This window comes from Geotrypetes seraphini, chromosome 3 (assembly GCF_902459505.1).
Source record: "Geotrypetes seraphini chromosome 3, aGeoSer1.1, whole genome shotgun sequence".
Lineage (NCBI taxonomy): Eukaryota > Metazoa > Chordata > Amphibia > Gymnophiona > Dermophiidae > Geotrypetes > Geotrypetes seraphini.
This window is the reverse complement of record NC_047086.1, coordinates 92,386,514-92,408,612: the sequence shown is the minus strand read 5'-3', so window position 1 is coordinate 92,408,612 and position 22,099 is coordinate 92,386,514. Positions and strand designations below refer to the sequence as shown.

The 22,099-nt window shown below is 42.3% G+C and overlaps 1 protein-coding gene across 1 annotated transcript in view; it reads right to left on the bottom strand.

Annotated features, from left to right (window-relative positions):
* The window catches only part of GREB1 (growth regulating estrogen receptor binding 1), a 336,727-nt gene that overhangs the window by 232,712 nt on the left and 81,916 nt on the right, over window positions 1–22,099 (bottom strand). Inside the window, exon 2 of the mRNA XM_033939035.1 lies at window positions 9,830–9,986. Within this exon, the coding sequence (XP_033794926.1) occupies window positions 9,830–9,986 (157 nt within the window). The remainder of the gene's footprint in view (window positions 1–9,829; window positions 9,987–22,099) is intronic.

Sequence of the window (22,099 nt, the reverse complement as noted above, 5' to 3'; positions counted from 1 at the left end):
ATATTTTTAATTCTTTGTATAAATTGTAAACCGCTTTGCACGTAAAGCAGTATATCAAGACCTAAATAAATTTGAAACTTGAATAGTGTAACCCTATCCATTTTTCACAAGCACACTTTTTAGGCTCAGCGGATTTAGCGTGCACTGAAGATTAGCACGCGCTAACCCCACGCTACATGAAAAATACTAATGCAAGCTCTATGGATGCTTAGCGTGTAGTGTGTGCGGCAATGTAGCGCATGCTTAGTGCGCACTAAAACCGCTAGCGCACCTTTGTAAAAGGAGCTCTTGGAGTTTCTCTAAAAAGATGAAGTATAAGAAGAATGATAACTGAAGAGGCTAACTGCAAGAAGAATGAACTTCGAAAAAGTTTGAAGGGATGCTTTGCCTTCATTAAAATGGATGCATGCACACATCACATAGTTAATTATTTTGCTACTAGTCTTTAAGCCCGTTACATTAACGGGTGCTAGAATAGATGTGTCTGTCTGTGTTTCTTTATCTCTCTCTCTTTGGCCGCTGTCTGTGTCCTTCTGTCTCCCCCCCTCTCGAGCAAAGCTGTCTGCCTCCAGCACACACCTCCCCCCCAAAGCAGCCCCCTTTCCCTCTCCCTAACTGTCTCTCCATGGCCTTCTGTCTTCTCCACCAGAGCAAAGCTGTCTGTCCCCAGCATACATCCCCCAAAGCAGCCCCCTTTCCCTCTCCCTGTCTCTCCATGGCCCCTTCTGTCTTTCCCCCAGAGCAAAGCTGTCTGTCCCCAGCACAGCCCCCCCCAAAGCAGCCCCCTTTCCCTCTCCCTATCTCTCCATGGCCCCTTCTGACTCCCCCAGCACACCCCTCCCCCCCAAAGCAGCCCCCTTTCACTCTCCCTGTCTCTCCATGGCCCCTTCTGTCTTTCCCCCAGAGCAAAGCTGTCTGTCCCCAGCACAGCCCCCCCCAAAGCAGCCCCCTTTCCCTCTCCCTATCTCTCCATGGTCCCTTCTGTCTCCCCCCCAGCACACCCCTCCCCCCAAAGCAGCCCCCTTTCCCTTTCCCTCTCCCCCTGGCCCCCCGTATTGATCCCCTTCTTACCCTCCCTCCATCCCGGCGTCTTCTGGCCTGCTCCTCTTCAAAGCAGCCTACGATCGTGGTGGCCGGCTTTAGCGAACCTCGCAGGCCACTCTCCAACTCGGTAGCACGTTCCCTCTGACGCGATCCCGTGCGTCAGAGGGAACGTGCTACTGAGGTTGGAGAGCGGCCTGCGAGGTTCTTTAAAGCCGGCCACGATCGCAGACTGCTCTGAAGAGGAGGATCAGCGGCGGCAGTGGCAGCAGCGAGTGAGGGCGGGAGGTGTGTTCCCTGCCGAGGACGTGGGCAGGGAGAGAGCTTGCCTGCGCTTCCAAATGGTGAGTGAGGGCGGGAGGAGGGGAGTGGCCAGAATGTTCCCTGCCACCGGGTTCTAAAATGGAACACGGCCACAGATCACACACCACAGCGGCAGGGAACATGAAACCCTAAGTGCGCATGCGCGCTTAAGGTTTTATTATATAGGATTAATGTTAGATTTGTTGATGAAAGTAATAGTGTCATAACTCAGTCATTAGGAGTAAAAGACACCCAGGCACATCACACCAGTGAACATCTTCAGAAGTTAGTAGAAGGTGTTTTAGAAGATTTTGAAATTAAAAAGAAACAGGTCCTATATAGTGTAACAGATAATACTTCAAATATGTTAAGCTCAATTGAGAAAATGAATAAAGTTGATGAAGAAACCACACAATTATTACAAGATTAAGATACCATTCCTGCAAATGATCTGCAAATGCTGCAAATAGATGAAAGCAGTGAATCTCAAACTTTAGATAATTTGTTGAAGAAGCATCTAAGTTAATTACAATTTGACATAAGCGTTGTGCTGAACAAACACTGCAACTAGCAATAAGAGATGGATTGAAAGATTGTCATGCAGCTACACTTATTGGCAAGTGATTGTTGCAGCTAGGACCTTTATAATAAATGCTATTCTGCAGAAACCTGCTGGAAAAGGAGTCATTTTGTATGAAGCAATAACATAATAACATAATATAATATTGTGCTTATTAACCGCGTAACTGTAAGTTCAATGCGGTTTACAAAAGATTATAAACAATAGGCATAGACTAATGACAGAAATGAAATTAATTGATCAGGTACTTAGAATAGAGGTAAGTCTTTAACTGTGTTCTGAAATGTTTATAAGAGTGAGCTGTAAGCAACAATGGTTGGAATTCTCTGTTGTGGGAAGCTACCTGAAAAGCTAAAGTATGGTTGAAAAATTTCTTACTTTTACAGCCCTGTACGGCGGGGGGGGGGGGAGGGGGGGGAGGGGGGGGAGGGAAGTAAACAGAGCATGAGATTTCCTGCTGTGTTTGTATGAAGCTATGGAAAGTCTATTAACCAAATATAGAAGAGCAGTGCCATATAAAGCCTTATAACAGAAGCAACCCAGTTTAAACAGTACTCGGGCCTCTACTGGCAGCTAATGCAGTTCACAATAAAATGGTGTTACATAGTCATACTTCTTCAGACCGTAGATCAGTCCGACCTACGTGTTCTGTATCAGTAGTAATCTCGCCAACTCTTTCTTAGTGATTGTCAAATAGACAATATTGCAGTAATCAAGAAGACTCAATAGTAATGATTGAACCAAGAGTCTAAAAGCAGACAATTCGAAATATGGTCTGATTGTTCTTCATTTCCATAGGATATAATAACTTTTGTGTACCACTGCATCTATCTGATTTTTCATGGTGAGATGCTGATCCAGAACGACTCCTAGTATTTTAATTGTTGGATGCATTACATATGATGTTGAATTTATACTGATAGAGGTTTCGTGAGAAATTTTACAAGGTGATGCCAGAATTGAGTTTGAGTTTAAATTGCTGCATCCAAAGGTTCATCTGATTCAATACAGACTCAATTTTGGTAGCAATCTAATCTAATCATGCATTTGTGAGTTGCACAAACCTATACAAGCTCAAGGCGACAGATCAAAGAAGAAGAGGAAAAAGGAGTAGGGAAGGGGGCTCTGAGAAGCAAGGGGAGGGGCCTAGGAGGAGGGAGTGATATACAGAAGCTGAAACAGTTAATTGTCAGAGTCTTCAGGTTTTTCCTGAATGCAGTATAGTTTGTCTCCTTCCTGATTGCTTCTGGGAGGTCATTCCAGGTTTTTACACCCAGATAAGTTAGCACCACTTGGACTCTGAGAGATACCACTGTAACCCTTGTCAAGGCCAGCCTGGAGGCAAACTAACACCATTGAGATTGGCTTCTCGTTCTCCTTAATACACCAGAGCTGAAATGTTTCCCATGCCTTAGTGTAAGCAGAGACTATGATAGGCTTTTTGGCTCTGAGCAGAGTAGCAATAACAACCTCTGAATATCCCTTGCACTAGTGTGCCATGTGCTCAAGAGCCATGCTTTAAGAGTAAAGCGATCTAGATCTTCTGTGACCCCTGGTCCACAAGAAAGAATGCCCAGCTGTACTTGCAGTCTAAGACTTGCATCCCTGTGAAGACGCACTAGGTCTGTATATCACGGTCTGTGTGGCCAAAGCTGCAGCCAGAAGAATGACTGTTCCCCGATGGCTTGCAAACCTGTGGAATATCGGGTCTATCATGGGCCAAGGAGGAAACATGTACAAGAGTTCACTTTTTGGACACAGCTAGACCAGCACATCCAGCCCTGCACTTCCGGGCTCGGATCTTCAACTGAAGAATCAGTCCTTTCCTGTTTCTTGCGGTCACCATGAGATTGAACATTGGGCGATACCAACAGCAAGCAATGGATTGGAAGGCTGCTGCAGACAGCATCCATTCTCCCAGATCCAGTGTCTATCTGCTGAGGAAATCGGCTTGGACATTGTCCACTCCCACTATATGTGCCACTGGAGAGAGCTTAAAGATGAAGATCTGCCCACCTGAACAGTAAGCAAGCCTCCAGATTCAGCTGTGCAATCTTGGTGCCTTCCTGGTTTGGCAAGCAGTTACATTCTTGGTCACACTTAATGTTAGATCCTTATACACCATGATCCCTCAGGCTGAAGCCATTTCTAATCTAATCTAATCTAATCTAAACCTTAAGTTCAGCTCCATGAGAATGGAGCTCGACACGGTTTACAAGAACTTAAAATAGTGGGTAGAGAAGAAGAAAAAGGATTACATGAACTTATGTGTAGAAGGGGGGAGAGAAAGGGGGGAAGGATAGAGCTACAATTTGCTGAAAAGCCAGGTTTTCAGTTTTTTGCAGAATAACTGAAGGGAGCTCAGATTCCGCAGCAGGGTGGTGAGGTCGTTCCAAAGACCTGTGATTTTGAAGAGAAGGGATTTTCCCAGTTTGCCTGAATAGTGGATGCCGTGTGGAGAGGGGAAGGCTAGTTTCTATTATTCATACTTGCCTAGATGCCACTGCTATTGAACGGAAGATACCTACTTCTTTAATTGTACAGATTCTAGCCTTGGCAATGCAAAGAAATTATTTTCAATATGGCAATAGGTTTTTTCAACAGGTCTCTGGCGTGGCAATGGGTGCCACTATGGCCCCCTCGGTGGCTAATTTGTTTATGCAGCATTTTGAAAATCAATGGATTTTTTCTAACCTATATAGCATGCACATTAAACTATGGCTCCGGTTCATAGATGATATCTTTATAGCATGGACCGGTTCTTATGAGACTCTTTTTGAGTTTTATAACTGGCTTAATGCCCGCCACGCAAAAATACAGTTTGACATCAATGTACATTCCACTAGAATTTCTTTCTTGGACATTTTCCTCTGTAAAAAGGGTTCCAAGCTGGAAACTACAGTTTTTCGTAAGAGCACAGATAGGAACACTTTTTTTAGATTTCACTAGTAATCATCCATTGCCACTCAGAGTTTACCCACGTCCCAGTTCCTACGGTTCAAACGCATTTGTTCTGACTCCAGGGAGTTTTGTCGGCAGAGCAAGGATCTTTCTCAGAGATTATTGAATCGTGGTTATCCTCCACAAATCTTAAAGAAAGCTTATAAACGAGCTAAATATGTAGATCGGAGGTTTTTGTTTCTGCCTAAAGTACGAATCCCAGATGCGCAAACGATTACTTGTGTATTACAGTTTTCACCATCAATAAAATGTGTGGTTAAATCTTTACGTCGACATTGGGACATTTTGAGTCAGGATCCTGCATTTTTTTGATTGCCACTATTCTAGGCAAAAGAATCTTAAGGAACTTTTGAGTCCTTCAGATAGTTTTGTTTCAAAACCTCAATACAGCCAACATGAAGGAAGTCATTCTAAATGTCAGAGGTGTCAAATCTGTGCCATAACGATGGTTTTATCTGGTGGTTTTAAACACCCGGCATCGGATAAAATGAATTTTATTCGTTTTCATACCACTTGTCTCACGGACTATGTAGTTTATCTCATTATTTGTCCCTGTCAGATGATTTATGTGGGTCAAACAACACGCCCCTTTAAAACACGTATGACAGAACATAAAAGTTGTCTCCACACTGGCAAACTGCAGGCACCAATCGTTGCTCATTGTCTGGAGTTTAATCATGTTTTTGAAGACCTGCGGTGTTGTGCAATAGATTATATTCCTACAAACCATCATAATCGCCAGCGTCTGCTTTTACAAAGGGAACTTTTTTGGATTTGTGCTTTGGAAACTGAGGAACCTAAAGGGTTAAACTCTAGAACTGAATGGCATTATGCATTGTGATTGACAGCAGTGGTAGTGTGGTGTGTGGGGGGGATGGGTTAGGACTTTCGGGAGAGGTTTCAACATGTAGGATTTTATCCAATCCTGTTCTATCTCTGTCCCATGTGACCACAACTAATGGGATTCAAATAGGCGGGGCATAATCCACTCTCTGTGTTTGGGGAACCACCATGTTTGATCGAGGAGTTGATTTGCGAGTACGTTGAAAAGAGTCCGGTACATTTCATTGAGAGGTTTGAGCAGCTATCCTTCAAACGTTAAGTATTTGATCATATATAACTTTGTGTTTTGCAGGATTGACTGTGACTTCACATCCTGAGGCAGCTTATAATTAGCGAAACGCTGGCCACCGTCAATGTGCGGTGTCTTTCTGTTTACTCAATAGAATTTGGCTTTTCAAATCATTTTCAGATCATAGGGGTCCTGACACAAGGCAGAGTATATCCCACTTGCATTGCATAAGGCTTTTCTCTATTGAAATATTATTGAGGAGGTTTTTTTATGCCAGTGACTTTATTACACCCTGTAAAACTCCACCTGTTTTCAACCTGAGTTTCTCGGTTTGGTGGAGGGGGGGATCTGAGGCTTTTTCCTCCTCTTAATAATTTTCACAGAAGAAGTGTTGCTGATGTGCGAATTGTGGGTTTTTCTGCCTTGTTCTGGAACTCTATGCCTGTGGAATGTTTAGTACTTCTCTTTGTGGACTCTGCTGATCTTTCATGAGTAGTTGTGCTGTGCTGTAAACCAGGTCGAAAGTGTAGTGAGATTATATTGTTTGGTTTTTCGAGGGGCTTGTGTTGTGTTTGCTAGTTCCTGGTGACTGACATACACCACCGCTGTAGCACTGTCCAAGAAGACCTGGACCGCTTGTCGCTCCAGACTCTGCAACGTCAGTTGAATAGCCTGAAGTTCCAATCTGTTGATCAACTACTTCCTTTGGGAGACCAGCCAAAGCCCCTGGATCGGGCATATGTTCCAGTAAGCCCCCCAACCATAGAGGCTGGCATCCATTGTTACATTTATCTTAGAGGCTATTGAGGGGCATGCCCCTTAATAATGTCTGTGGGCAAAGCCACCAGCCCATGTTAGCCCCGGCTTCCAGAGTCCATGGCTGAGACATTTGCAGGGAGTCTGATTGAGATGACCACTGCGACAGCAAGTGCTCTGGAGAGGACATATAGGAGCCTTTGTAATCTGAGACAGAACAGAGTTACAAGGTATAACAATTGTGATATCGTCAGCGTCACTGAACAATCTTATATCCAGATTGCTCAAACAATGATGAAAGGTAATGTTTAATGATGAAAGGTAAACATTAAATAATGTGGGTGAAAGTGGAGATCCCTGGAGAACACCGCATGGGTTTTTCCAAGTAGAAGAGAGCTGGGTCCTAAACCTAACCTGGTAAAGTCTAGTTCCCAGAAATCCTTTAAACCATGAATAAACATTACCTTGTAGGCCCAAAGCATCCAGACAGATTAGTAAATTAGTATGGTCTACCAGGTCAAAGGCAATACAATGGAAGCATATATTTGATGATAAAGCCTTTGCTTGAACTAAAAGACTTTCTTGAAGATGTGGACAACATAAGTGTTTCACTATCTGAAAGCCTGTGGGTGGAAGTGGCAGATTTAGAAAGTCTACTTTCTCACCCTTTTACTGCCACCAAGAAGATGTAATCTGAAGATTTAACACCTGGTAAATTCTTGTTGGGGTGGAAAAGCTTTATATAAGAATAGCCTTACTGGGTCAGACCAATGGTCCATCAAGCCCAGTAGCCCATTCTCACAGTAGCCAATCCAGGTCCCTAGTACCTGGCTAAAACCCAAGGAGTAGCAACATTCCATGCTATCGATCCAGGGCAAGCAGTGGCTTCCTCCATATCTTTCTCAATAGCAGACTATGGACTTTTCCTCCAGGAAATTGTCCAAACCTTTTTTAAAACCAGCTACGCTATCCACTCTTAAATATTTGAATGCCTGTATCATATCTTCTCTATCCCTTCTTTCCTCTAGGGTATACATATTCAGATATTCAAGCCTCTTCTCATACTTCTCTCAGCAATCCAGATATCATTTTTGTTGGCTTCCTCTTGACTGCTTCAAGTCTTCTTACATCCTTAGCAAGATAGACTGACGAATGTGCTCGTGTATGACTGCACAATAGATTGTGATGATGAGTTGCTTCTGGTTATAGGGTAGAAGTAGATGTGAAAGGTATGAGGGGTCATTCATCTGAAGTACCTTGAAAATCAATGGGAGGGTTTTATAAATGATCCAATGGGTAACTGGGAACCAGTTTGATTCTTGTAACAGTGGAATGGCATGATTGAATTGAGTATTAGTTGAATTGCAGTGTTTTGATGATTTGATATCTATGAGAAGGGAATTGCAATAGTTCAGTTGCTGGATAATTAATTAATGAACTAGAATGCCAATGCTGAAGGGAAGAGTAATTGTATCTGCCAGAGCATTTAACCACCTAAGAAATGTGATTAGTAAATATAAGCTGTGAATTTAGTGCTACTCCTAAGATATGTGTAGAGTGTACGAGTGGGACTAGGGTGTTGTCTAATAAAATAGGAATTGATGGTTTAGCTTGTCTTTTAGGATCAAATATAATGATTTTAGATTTATCCTTATTCAGTTTTAATTTGTGTTGGGCCAACCAGGTAGTGATAGAAATCAAGTTTATGTCGATATCGGTAATTTCTTTGTAAGTATTGGTATTTAGTTTGTACAGAAACTGATTGTCATCAGTGTAAACAAAAAGTGAGAATTCCTGGCATTGCCCTGAAGTAAATAAAGGAGCTAAGAACAGACTGAGCAATATGGGTGACAAGATAGAACCTTGGGGTATTCTAGAATTAAGTGTGATTGGTCTTGATGTTGTATTTTGAAAGATCACTTTATGGGAACAATTAATTAAGTAGGAAGAAAACCATTAGCACATGCTAAGCCATTTCCTGGCACACTTTTGTAGACCTACCCCTAAGTTCCATTTTAGCTTATTGTGAATTGTTTGTTATTTCTGATCTGAAGAAAGGTTACCTTCAAAAGCTCATCATAAAATGCATCGAGTTAGTCCAATAAAAAAGGTATCGCCTTATTTCCTTTGCTTTTGTTTTATTCTTTATATTACCTTCAATTACTCTGTAAATAAAATCTTTGGACATTAAGAAGTGGGTCTATGGATGTTTTATGTAGAATTGGAGTTTATGTTTTCCTGTCTCTCATAACTATACACTTCCCCCCTCCCTATTTACGGTTTTGGGGTTCGTGGTTTCAATTATCCGTGATTTTTTTTTGGGGGGGGGAAAGCATAGTTTAGGGCCTTCCCACCTCCCTACAGGACTTAAAATGTCTAGTAGCACTATAGATTACTCCTTACCTGGTGGTCTAGCGGGGTTTCGGGGCAGGAGCATTCTTCCTACACTCCTGCCCTGTGTAGATCGCCAATAGGAAATGGCTACCGTGAGCTCCTGTCGTAGTCTCGAGAGACTACGGGAACTCACAGCAGTCATTTCCTATTGGCGATCTGCACGGGGCAGGAGCGTAGGAAGTTCGCTCCTGCCCCAAAATCCCGCTAGACCACCAGGTAAGGCTGGGATGCCGGGGGGAAGGCGGGAGGGAGGCAGGGGTGGGTCAGAGCCGGACGAGAAGTTATTTGCGGTTTTTCACATTTCGCGGTCCAGGTCTGCCCCTATCCCCCAAGGGAGAAGTGTACAGCTACACAAGCAGTGAGGGCAGAACTGTAAACAAATGTGCGATAGAATTAAAAAGCAATACCCTACAGTTGGTTTGTTCTCTTCCAATATATCTTTAAAATACTTTTGAACAAAATTATAAATAAACTTCAAACATAACTTATTGGGTATTGCAAATATCTAGAGGTGAACATAAGAATAGCCATACCGAGTCAGAACAATGGTTCATGTAGCCCAGTATTCTGGTTTCTAACAATGGCCAATTCAGGTCACAAATAAGTCGTCTTCACCCCTCCACCAACTCTTCCTTCTTTTTTTTTTTTTCAACAGGTATATTATTTTTTTTTTTCAACAGGTATTATTTTATATCATACCAAAATTAATCCAGATCTCTTACCTTCTTGTGAAGACAGCTGTTGCTCAGCTTCCAGATACAACTGGGAGAAAACTGGTCTAGGAACCAAGTTGTTTGAACGAAGGGAAGCCTCAATTGAATTATGCAAAACTTCTTCAAAGCGTGTTGTTTTCAACTGGCCAGCATAAGAATTTCCCATCTTTCCAAAAACAAGAGGAAAAAGTAAAACAGAGTTTCTGGGGATTTTTTTTTTTTTTGTAACACATCCATTTTTCTGTATAACAGTCACTAAAATTCAAAGGGGCATGTTTACTAGGCAGTACACATTAAACATTAGCACATATTTGCAATAACATTTAAGTAAGTAAAAACAACTAGGGTGATAAAAATCTTGTGCTAGCTGCTTAATATCTAAATGGGCATTCCATGGATATGACCAGAGTAGGGGGTCCATGATGTTCAGTACATCTATATTCAAGAACCATATGGATAACAGCAAGTGAACAAAAGATTCTGGAGACACAGGTGATAAAAATGCTCCTGTCGAAAATGCAGCAACACTATCAGCAGCCCGATAACGCAGTGGCATTAGACTGCTTCTCCTTTTCACTTTCAGCATCCCTCCATCTGTTCCCCCCAATCATGAAACAGAAACCTGACAGCAGTTAAAGGTTACTTGACCCCCCAAAAGACCAAGACCCCCCTACTCCAACCACCCCCAAAACCAAGACCCCACCCATCTGATCCCTCTCTATTAGGAAGGGCCTTAATTAGTTTATTAGAACACTAGTCTTTAAGCCCGTTACATTAACGGGTGCTAGAATAAATGTGTGTCTGTCTTTCTTTCTTTCTGTCTCTCTCTCTCCTTGGCTGCTGTCTCTCTCTATCCTTGGCCGCTGCCTATCTGTCTTTCTTTCTTTCTGTCTCTCTTTGCTCGGCTGTCCACCACCACCCCTTACCTGCTCCCCCTGTCCAGCAGTAGCCCTTCTCCCTTCCTTTTACCTCCCTCGTGTCCAGCAGCACCCCTTCCCTGTTCCCCCTGTCCAGCAGCAGCCCTTCTCCCTTCGTTTTACCTCCCCCTGTCCAGCAGCACCTCTTCCCTGCTCCCTAATACCTGCTCCCAAACCGCTGTTCTTACCCTCCCTCCATCCTGGCTTCCTGGTCTCTTCTGTCCCACCGGCATGAACCGCTGCCGCCACTGCTGCTCTTCATTCACGTCTGCCCTCCTCTTCAAAGCAGCCGGCTGTAGCGAACCTCACAGACCACTCTCCACCTCAGGAGCACATTCCCTCTGATGCGATCCCGTATGTCAGAGGAGGGGCGGGATCGCGCCAGAGGGAACGTGCTCCTGAGATGGAGAGCGGCCTGCGAAGTTTGCTACAGCCAGCCGGCGATCCTCAGCAGGCTGCTTTGAAGAGGAGGGCAGACACGAATGAAGAGCAGCAGCGGCAGCAGTGATTTGTTGTCTGGCGGGCCAATTTTGAACACCCCGCGAGCCTTAGAGTGAGTGAGGGCAGGGGGAGGGAGTCGCCGGCGTGTTCTCCGCTTCCTTGTACCCGTGGTTGCCATTTAAAACTCCGCATGCGCAGTAGGACTGCCACGGAGCTACGGATCACGGACACAGAGAACACAAAGTTTAAAGTGCGCATGTGCGCTTAGGGTTTTATTATAGTAGATTTCTTATAAGGCCAGGGTTGCAATAATAAAAATAATATGAAACAAACAAGGAAAGGAAGAGTCACAATAATCTTAATAGGAACAAAGGAAGAAAAGAAAGGAAAAATACAGAATGCATAAAGGAAAATATAGTCTTGTTATTGGGGGGGTCAGTTGGGGGTCTTGATTATTAGGGAAGATCTTGGTCTGAGGGGCATGGTATTTGGGGGCATGGTTATAAGGGGGAGTCACAATTGTCGGGGAATGAATTAGCTGACCATTGGGACAATAGGACAGTGCCCAAAGATCCACAGCAGTAGAAGGCGCCTCTCCCCCTCCCCAGCTTCCATTTAGTTTAATCACTTTTGATAGGTGATTAGGGACCCATGTCCCTTGTTGCCTAGGGACCCAGACCACAGTCGATCTGTCCCAGGCTGCTGTGGCAGGGATTTTCAAGTTGCTGGCACTAATGTGGATACTCCTGCACTGCATGTAATTCACAGGCTTTGCACTTACTGCACCTTAACTTTTGCAGTTAGGGTGCGGTAAATGTAAAAATTTATTGTACTTCAGTAAACATGCCCCGAAATCCTTCAAGACGTACAGATTTATAACTTCTGTTTCAACTACCAATTTAGAGAAGATGTGACACTTATAAGAAGACCTTACTGGTAAAATCAGGAAGATATGATGTTAGTAAATACATCTACTTTACAACCCAATTAGCACTATCTGACACCTTTTTAATTAGTAATACAGTAAATGATCACGGAAAGATAAACTCCATCCACTCTGTCCAGAGATATTCAACCAATTTAGGTAGACGAATACACAAAATTCCTTACACAACCCAAGAGTCCTTTACCTGTTCTCCACTGCTTCCCACAAAATCAATCCCCAATCAAGCACTCAGGCCTCCTTCCCTTTTCATTAGCAAGTTTTGTAATCTCCTGTCACCAAAGTTACTAAAGCACCGCACCCCCCTCCAAAAAAACCCCAAAAAACCCACTTACCCTGCATCCCCGTGTTCATTCAACTTTGGTTTTTAAATCACGGATCCTTGGCTGAGTCACATGATGCAGTGAACAGGGAAGAAATGTCTCTGCCCTGCTCTAAGACCCTCCAAGATTATCATTAATCATCTAAGCTAACTTAATTTCTCTAAATTTGTGAGTAAATGGGCAAATATTTAATGCAGCCAAAAATGAGCATGTTGGAAAAAGCAACTAAGAAAGATAATCGATGGCAAAATGGTGGAGGGGACTGGGGGAGCAGTTACTCAGTTCACCAAAGTCATGCTGCCAGATCTTACATCCACAATGGTCAAAGCCTGGAATCACGTTTTGAACAATTATCAGATCAAATGTTGCGCTTGGAGCAATTACTGATGGATACTATAAGATGCACTACAGAATTAGAATGTGTCGTACTTATTGAGGAAAATGCCAGACCCTCACGCTCGGCTGTGGCAAGTTTGTAGGCATTAGTGCAGTCACATATGGAAAAATTGAAAGACTTGGAGAGTCTCTACCAGAGGGGTAACCTTTGATTTTTAGATATACCAGAGACTGCTAGATCAACTTCTCCAAGTACTGCAGCATTGGCTAGAATCCAGTCTACCACTGCGAGACCCAGGGACAAGTCCTCTCAAATCCCTCTGGGATAAATCCAGGAATGGTCTTGGGTTTGTCACAATATCCACACCGTCTCACCTTTCCTTCTTTTGGGCCATAAACAAACTCAGCTTTGCTCAAGCACATTCAGTGCAGATCAACCAAACCACCACCTACATTTCCTTCTAGAATTTAATCTGTAATTTACTTTCAGCACCTAGGATAGCATTTAGTAAACTGTCAAGGCTCTCAATTCAGGTCACCAGGTTTTTAAAAGTCTTTTTCTGCTCCAAACTCCCCTTAAATAGGCTAGAAGAGTTAGCACAGTCGTTGCCCCTATAGATGTGCAACTGCCAACAATCTTGTCTTTTTGACTATGTATCCTCTCTGGTCAAAAAGATGAGCAAGCTAAATAAGGGGACAATTCCATGAGAAAGCCTGACGGCAAAACATGTTTGAAGGTGTCCCCTGCCAGAATAAAGCTAAGTGCATTTAAATTAAGGGCTCCTTTTACTAAGGTTTTAGTGCACGCTACATTGCCGCGTGCGCTACACGCTAATGCCTCCATAGAGCTTGCGTTAGCATTTTTCGTGTAGCACGGGGTTAGCGCACGCTAAAAACACTAGCACATCTTAGTAAAAGGAGCCCCAAATCTTTGGGAGAAGAAAATGTTATGGAATAAATATGAGAGAGTTATATGATTCTGAAATTAAAAAAAGAAAATATTTTAGAGACCAATGAAGAAGTGAGTGCCTATATACCCAGTGATAAGTTTGTTCCTGGGCTGCAGGACTTCTATATTTTGGACAGTTTTTTGAGTGGTTTATCTATACATTGAAATCCAATTACTATCATTTGAATAAGAGAGCCATTGGTTATTGAGCAGAATAGCATTCCAGCACATGTGCACAAACCTGTCCGAGACCCATGAATCCCTCAGTCTCCACATTTGTGCAGTTTATACTAGCATATCTCCCACATGCTCTAAAAACAGTTATGGATCATTATGCTTGTAAAGGGAAGAAACAGGCATGTAATCCTCACAAATGCCACCACAGATGTTCAGAGCTCACCTTTGACACTTTCTCAGTGCTACTGTTCAAGTCCAAGCTTGGTACTCAGTCTTTCATCTTCTACACACTTCTCTGCATTTGTACTGAACAGCAAATTGCCTCATTGCCATGGATTTAAATGTGCTGGTGTGTGTTCTAGGCTTTAAGCATGGTTAAGTTATGCACAAAATGTTGTGCTCTAAAACCAAATTAGTGGTGCTCAAAGCCTAGTCTGCATTGTCCCTTCTGTTTTTGCCTCCCCCCTCCCCCAATCCATTCTGCAAGCAAGAAAAACTTCATCTGTATAAGAAACTAGAATCGCTAAGGAACCATCTCCAGGAGACAACTCCAGAGAAATACAGCACTTTGACTAGCAGCAGATGAAAGAGAGAGGACACCTTGACCCAGAGCCTAGCCACATTTGATATTCACAGAGAGTTCATACTGATCCAGTGTAAAAATAATTAAAGATTTAAATCAAATATTTATCTTGATGCACATCCCCCTAGCTTAAGAGACCAAAAAGAAAATATAGATATATAGCCGAGTGCTGTCAACATTGCCTAGTTTATTCATCTGCTCTGTGGCCCTGCATTAACTTTGATTGTATTTTATTCATGAATATTTTACGGGGTATGTTTTGAGTGATTAGTGCACATTCCCCCAATACATATAAGAGAATATTTCACCGTAATATAAAATCGCCTTTTAAATAGACCCCTAGATCTGCAGGCTAAGTTGTAGGGTAGTTGGCTTGATGAGGGCGGGAGGGTATCTTGTAGAGAACTGTTATATTGCCCAGGGCTTTACATTTTTGTTAAGAATATTCAGGTCAATATTCAACGCGATTTAGCCGACCTGGCTTGTTAAATCACCTTTTCGGGGCTAATTACTAATTTTCAGCAGAACTTAACTGGTTAGTGCTGTTGAACATAAATGATTAGTGCTGAACTGAAAACTTGCTATTTCTGGTCCATTCTAGGGGTGAAGTCAGAGCTTGGCCCCCGGTTAACTGCTGAACAGGACTGTACAAAAGTCGGTCCTAACTCAGCCCCCTCCCCCTTTTACAACATTGCGCATTAGTTTTTTTAAGCGCAGACCGATGTACTGAATGCTTAGTGCTGCTCCAACTCTCATAGGATCTCTTTGACATTGGAGCAGAGCATTCAGAGTGCCAGAAGGCTTGACCTCGATTAATACAGAATACTGCAATTCATCTGATTCTTAAATTTAAAAAGTTGGACCACATAACGCCTTATTACAGTGAGCTGCATTGGCTCCCCATGGAAGCTAGAGTGAAGTTTAAGTTTGGTTATTTGTATTGCAAAGTAATATCTGGTATGGCTCCATCCAGCCTGTTTAGTTGATCAATTAATTTTTTCCCATCATGGACATTCTACTCGGATCATTTCCCTTTTTGATTTTCCATCGCCCAAAGGTTGCCGCTATAAAAGATATCATAATCGACTACTGTCATTTCAAGCAGCTACTTGGGATACTGATTTTCACCAATAATTCTTTACATCTACATCATATCTAAATTTTAGGAAACTATTAAAGACTTACCGTATTTATTTAGGAAATTTTTGAAAGATTGAAAATGTATTTCATTCTGTGTTGTAGCAGTATTTCACTTTTGTTAAACTGCATAGATCCGAAGGGTAATGCGGTATACAAATGTTATGTTATGTTATAATTCAAATCGCCTTATTTAAAGAGTGTTCAGAAGCGGCACTCAAGCGGTTAACATCTTCTTACTACTAAGATTTCCTTTAAGGAAATCAGATAAACTAACCCCTCCCCCCTTTAATAAAACTGCAATAGCAGTTTTTACTGCAGGCCAGCACACTGAATGCACTGTGCTGCTCCCGACACTCATAGGAACTCTAGGAGTGTCAGGAGCAGCGCAGAGCATTCAGAAGGCTGGCCTACATTAAAAACCGTTATCACGGTTTTGTAAAAGGGGGGGAGGGGGAGAAGTGTTTTGTTTTGTTTTTTATCTTTATTGATTTTTAAACTTTGATAGTGCAATAGAAATGATAAATCATTCAAACTGCATGAAAACACACTAGTAATTATACAATTATTACATTTATTACAATTATTACAATTATCTTAATTATTAAAACAATAATACATATGACTATACTCTAACTCTACTTTTCACTTCTCTATTACCCTCCAGGTACTTTAGTTAGATTGTGAGCCTTCGGGACAGTAAGGGAATTTTTCAAGTACCTTTCTTATTTCTAATCTTAATGTATATTTTCTGTAAACCGCTTAGAACCTAACGGATGTAGCGGTATATAAGAAATAAATTACAAATTACAAATTACATAATATGATTTCAATATTATAATGAAATAATTTAACTCCTCAAAATACATCCCCACACACACACACCCCTCCACCCTCCCTGGATGTGCAAGGACTCTAATGGAAAAAGAAAGAAAGAAACATAACCCTAATTATAATGCAATAAAATTAGTCAATGGACTCCATACATCATTAAAGGACTTATTATTCCCCCAACGTTCCACCATCATCCTTTCATACTTATATGTAGTACACACAGTTACCCACCAAAAAGTAAAATTAATGCTATCATGGTTTTTCCAATTATGAGTAATCAGTTGAACCCCTATTCCTGTCAAGATCAGGAAAAGGTGACTTTTATACTTTTCTAAAGTAGGTTTAACATGAAGTAGCGTACCACATATTATCGCCTCATATGACAAGGGGATAGATGATTCAAGAATGAGATTAATTTGTCTCTGGGATAAGTGTTTTAAATGAATGTTTGAAAAAAAAATTGAAAAAAGACTGAAAGAAATTGCAAAAATTGAAAAAGAAGGTCTTTATTTGAGAATGATCTTTGAGCCAATGAGGAAATCAGCGGTTAGAGAAATCTCAGCAGTAAGAAGATGTTAACTGCTTGAGTGCCACTTCTGAAGGTTTTTTTAAATAAGATCAGTGCCTTTTAGCCGGGCGGTCCACCTGGCTAATTTAGATAACCACCCAGCTGTCAATCGATTGCGAATCCTGCTGCCACCGCTGCTGATGTTCAACATTTTAAAAAACCCAACCCTCACTGGCTTGGAGATTTCCCACCTTAGCCCATAGCGAACTCATGCTCTGGGGCTCTAATGTGTGCGTGCTTCCCTTCTCTTCCCTCCAAAACCGGAAGTTATGTCCTGGGGGGAGGGGGGGAGAGAAGAGAAGGGAAGCCGGCATGCACACGTTAGAGCCCTGGAGCATGAGTTTGCTACGGGCTAACACGGGAGAGAGCCATTGAAGATAATGTTCTAATTCATATACATTATCTTCAATGGCTCTCTCAGTAAGTTCAAGATTTTAGACCAATGAGATTTATCCTCATATCCTCCTTCAGTGCCCCTTATGTTTCTTCCCACGATCTTTAGTTAGCTATTTTTCACTACGTTCATCCATAGAAAGCAGTACATGTGTTTGGACCAATGAGATTCATCCACCCTTTTTTTTTTATACTTTTACTTTACCGAGGTGCGTTCCATTCACTCAGAACTGCCGTCAGTACTATATTTAGTAAGTACTTTTCTTAATGCATTTATATTTGGGGGTTTTTGTAGACCTTGTTCCTCCGTGCTTGTCGGAGTTTCTCCTGTTCATAATTTGTTTATAATTTTGATTTTTCGGTAGTTGAGGCTTTGTTCATTTTGCTTCCCTTCGGTGGTACGTTAGCCTTTGCCACTCCGCGCCTCTGATTTTAGACCGGCATCCTGTTTTGTGCTTTTTGCATTTTAACCAATTTCTTCAATGCACTTTTCCTCTGACATATGGTTTCTCAAGCTAGCCTTCTTAACCCTTCTTGACTGATTTCTCTGGTGTCTCACCATAAGAGATCTGGCGATTTTTATTTTTATTTACATTTCTCATCTTTTATTTACATTTTTCATTTTTAGCCTAGCTGTTTTATTTTGAGCCCAACTAGTTCATATTTTTAATCTTTTCTTTTAGCATAACTGTTTGACTTTATGTTTTTGCAATCTTATCTATAGTTATCTAGTACCCTCCCTAGTCTTGGCAATCTGGCTATGGTCCCTCAGAGAGGCCAACCTCATTGTTCACTTTTAGGTGTTTTCTCCTAGGCTAGCCTTTGACACATTCAGTTTCGCTTTGCTAACTCCCCATTTTTCATTATACATTCTCATGGCAATACATACTGGCACAGTTTTTATTTTAGGCTTTTTTAGTTTTTTAATTTGTTAATATGTTTGGGTAATATGCTGGAGAGGGTGCAGAGGCGAGCCACGAAGCTAGTAAAAGTATGGAGAATTTGAGCTACAAAGAACGCCTCAGAAAACTGGGATTGTTCACCCTCGAGAAGAGAAGACTGCGAGGGGATATGATAGAGACTTTTAAAATACTAAAAGGATTCGACAAAATAGAGCAAGAAACATCATTATTCACATTGTCAAATGTGACACGGACAAGAGGTCATGCACTGAAACTGAGGGGCGACAGATCCAGGACAAATGTCATGAAGTTCTGCTTTACACAGCGAGTGGTGGACGCCTGGAATGCTCTCCCAGAGGAGGTTGTGACGGAGACCACCATTCGGGGATTCAAGGGCAAGTTGGATGCACACCTTCTTGCAAATCACATTGAGGGATACCGGCAAACAAGGGATTTATCAGGGAACACCTAGCTTGGCCTCCGCGTGTGCAGGTCACTGGTCTAGATGGACCTAGGGTCTGATCGGGTGAAGGCATTTCTTATGTTCTTATGTTTTATCTATTGTTTATGTATAATTTGGTTGCTTTTGTCCGGTTTTGGATTAAGTGGGCGCTCTGTGCAAGACTACTTCAACAGGGGAAGATGGAGTCGCTTTGTCTTTCCCGAGACTTGTCCCCAGCTCGTGGTAGAGAAAATAAGTTTAAGTGTGCCTTCCAAGTCCTATACAGACAGACCTGGGGGAAGCCACTGCTTGCCCTGTGATCAGTAGCATAGAATGTTGCTGCTATTTGGGTTTCTACCAGATACTTGTGACCTGGATTGGCCATTGTTGGAAAAAGTATACAGGGCTAGATGGGCCATTGATTTGACCTAATATGGTTGATCTTATTTATACATTGGGTTTCTGGGGCAGCAGTATAGTGGAGTTTTTTGAGATGGGCTAGATATGTGTTAGGGACAAAAAAGGTACTAGTGTGTACAGCAGGGGTGCCCACACTTTTTGGGCTTGCGAGCTACTTTTAAAATGACCAAGTCAAAATGATCTACCAACAATAAAATTTTAAAAAAACACAGCGCACACTATACGCATAGAAAATGTTAATTATCATTCCTATTCCAGGGTTTTTCAAAGAGGTCACAGCAGATGACTCTATGCACTATCTATCACCTCAGTAACAACCATACAAAAATAGACAAATATACCCCCCTCCCTTTTTACTAAACCACGATAGCAGTTTTTAGAGCGCTGCTCTCGACGCTCATAGGCTCCCTGCGCTAAAAAACTCTATTGCGGTTTAGTAAAAGGGGACCTTAGTGTAAAATATAGATAGCAGATATAAATTCAGACACATTTTGATCACTAAATTTAAAATAAAATCATTTTTTCCTACCTTGTCTGGTGATTTCATGAGTCTCTGGTTGCACTTTCTTCTTCTGACTGTGCATCCAATCTTTCTTCCCTTCTTTTAGCCTATATGCTTCCTCTCCTCCAGACCTCGTTCCCTCCCCCAACTTTTCCTTCCTCTCTCCCTGCCCTTTCTTTCTCTCTGCCTTCCTTTCTTTTTTTTCTGTTTCTCTACTTTCTTTCTGTCTCCCTGCCTGCCCTTTTTCTTTCTTTCTCCCTGCCTTCCCCCAAGCCACTGCCATCGGGGACCAGGACCCAAACCGCCACCAAACCGCCCTAAAGCCGATGCCGCCCCAAGCTCTCCCTGTTTGGCCGACCAGCATTCCTCAGCTGATTGGCCCAAGATCGCCATCGACCTATTGGGGGAAATGCTGCCGGGTCCTGCCTTCGCGGAAACAGAAAGTAGGCAGGACCCGGCAGCAAGAAGAGCAAATGCTTCACTAACCTGTCTCCCGCCTTAGCCCATTGCGAACGCTTGCTTCAGGGCTCTCAACATGTGCATGCCGGCTTCCCTTCTCCCCCACCCCCGGACATAACTTCCGGTTTCGGAGGGAAGAGAAGGGAAGCCGGCACGCATACATTAGAGCCACGGAGCATAAGTTCGCTACGGGCTGAAATCTCCAAGCCGGTTTTTTTAGTTTTTTTTAAATGTTCAGCAGCGGCGGCAGCAGCAGATGACAGCTGGGCGGACCGCCCATCTAAAAGGCCCTAGAGAGAACACTGGAGAGGAAGGCTGATCGGCCCGATAGATCAGGACGGCAACACGAGTCTATCACGGAGCCCGGGATGGACTCCGCGATCGACTCGCGTTGCCTTCCTGATCGCGATCAACGTGTTGGGCACCCCTGGTGTACAGGTATGCAGCAGGATGTGAGTTGGTAGTGGGTTATGTCTAAGGAGAGTGTTTAGGAGAGTGCTATGGGAAAAGAGAGGGTATTTGAGGTGGATGTGCAAAGAAGGTATAAGGAGTGGGGTGTAGAGTTGGAAAAAAGAATCTCCTATCTCCCAGGGTAAAGCTTTCCAGCCTGTTGCAATAAGTGATGAGTCATAGGAACTGAAACAAATCTCTGAAAATCTGGAAGATGTAATGAGGCAATTTGGCAAGCTAAAGAGCAGCAAATCACCTGGACAAGCTAGTATACATTCCATAGTACACTTCTCCCTCAATATTTGCTGGAGTTAGGGGCAGAGCCTGCCCGCCAATATGGAAAAAATTGCAAATTTTAGGGCCGACTGACCCACCCCCGCCTCCCTCCTGCCTCCCGGACCTCTCCACACTGAATAACGTGCTGAACAAAGCAACATTATCAACATCTGATGTTGATAATGCAGCTTTGTCAGCACATAATTCACTACTTGTGCTGTAACCATCTTTTTATGCTTCCCCTAAATTGTGATGAAGAGGCTAAAAGAAAACAGCCAACAATACCTGAGCATTGGATAATAATTAATAATAACTAACTAATAAAAATAGTGCACATTTAATTTTCCCCACCACCAAATCTCCCTGCCCCGCCCAGCTACTTTTTCATGCCACCCAGCTGGAAAAATTTTCTGGGGAGAACACTGAAGATGATTTAAATTATACATTGACATTGTTGGTTATCTTTTGCAATATTTAGTTGTGATAAAATCAGTCAAATGCTATTGTGACCAAGTTTATATAATTTGTACACATTCATGCATAATTTACATCTGGGAGTGGGCGTTTGCACCAGCTGGTCAAGCCTTGATATACACGCTTTCTCTGCTACTTGCTTTCCTAGTCTGAAAAGAAGGCACTATTACCAGCACCTCTAACAGGCACCTGTTATGAAATTACCCTTTAAGTGCACTGCAGTAAAAGGGAAACAGCTTTTTCTAATCAAAAAGAGAAAGCTAGCATGTTTTTAAAAGCTGGTTCTGATTCCACAGCTGACATTTTCTGTCAGTGGTTTGACATTTTCTCCAACTCTCAAGACAGGTTTTGACATTCTCTCACTTAAAGGCCATTCCAGCTCATACTAGTCCTCGTGTTGCTTTCCTTTGAGCCTCTCCTGTTGTTTTCACTCTCTGTACCTGTTGTCACATGCAATTCCTAGCTTTTTAATGAAAATTTTACAGTAACATGTCAACACAGACCGCTCAACAAGGTCTACATACTAATGGATATTAGCCGTAGTGGTAAAGTCTGCATTTAACATATAATGCTTGTCTTTATTTTACAAATCTGTGCATCTGACAAATATAGGAAGGTCATAATTAAATCTCTGAAATATGATCAGAAAAAATCCAAACACACACACTACATAAACTACATATTATTGCATGTTATTACAGGCGCTGGACAATTCTTATGATATCAAAATAATAACATGCATATCAGGCAAAG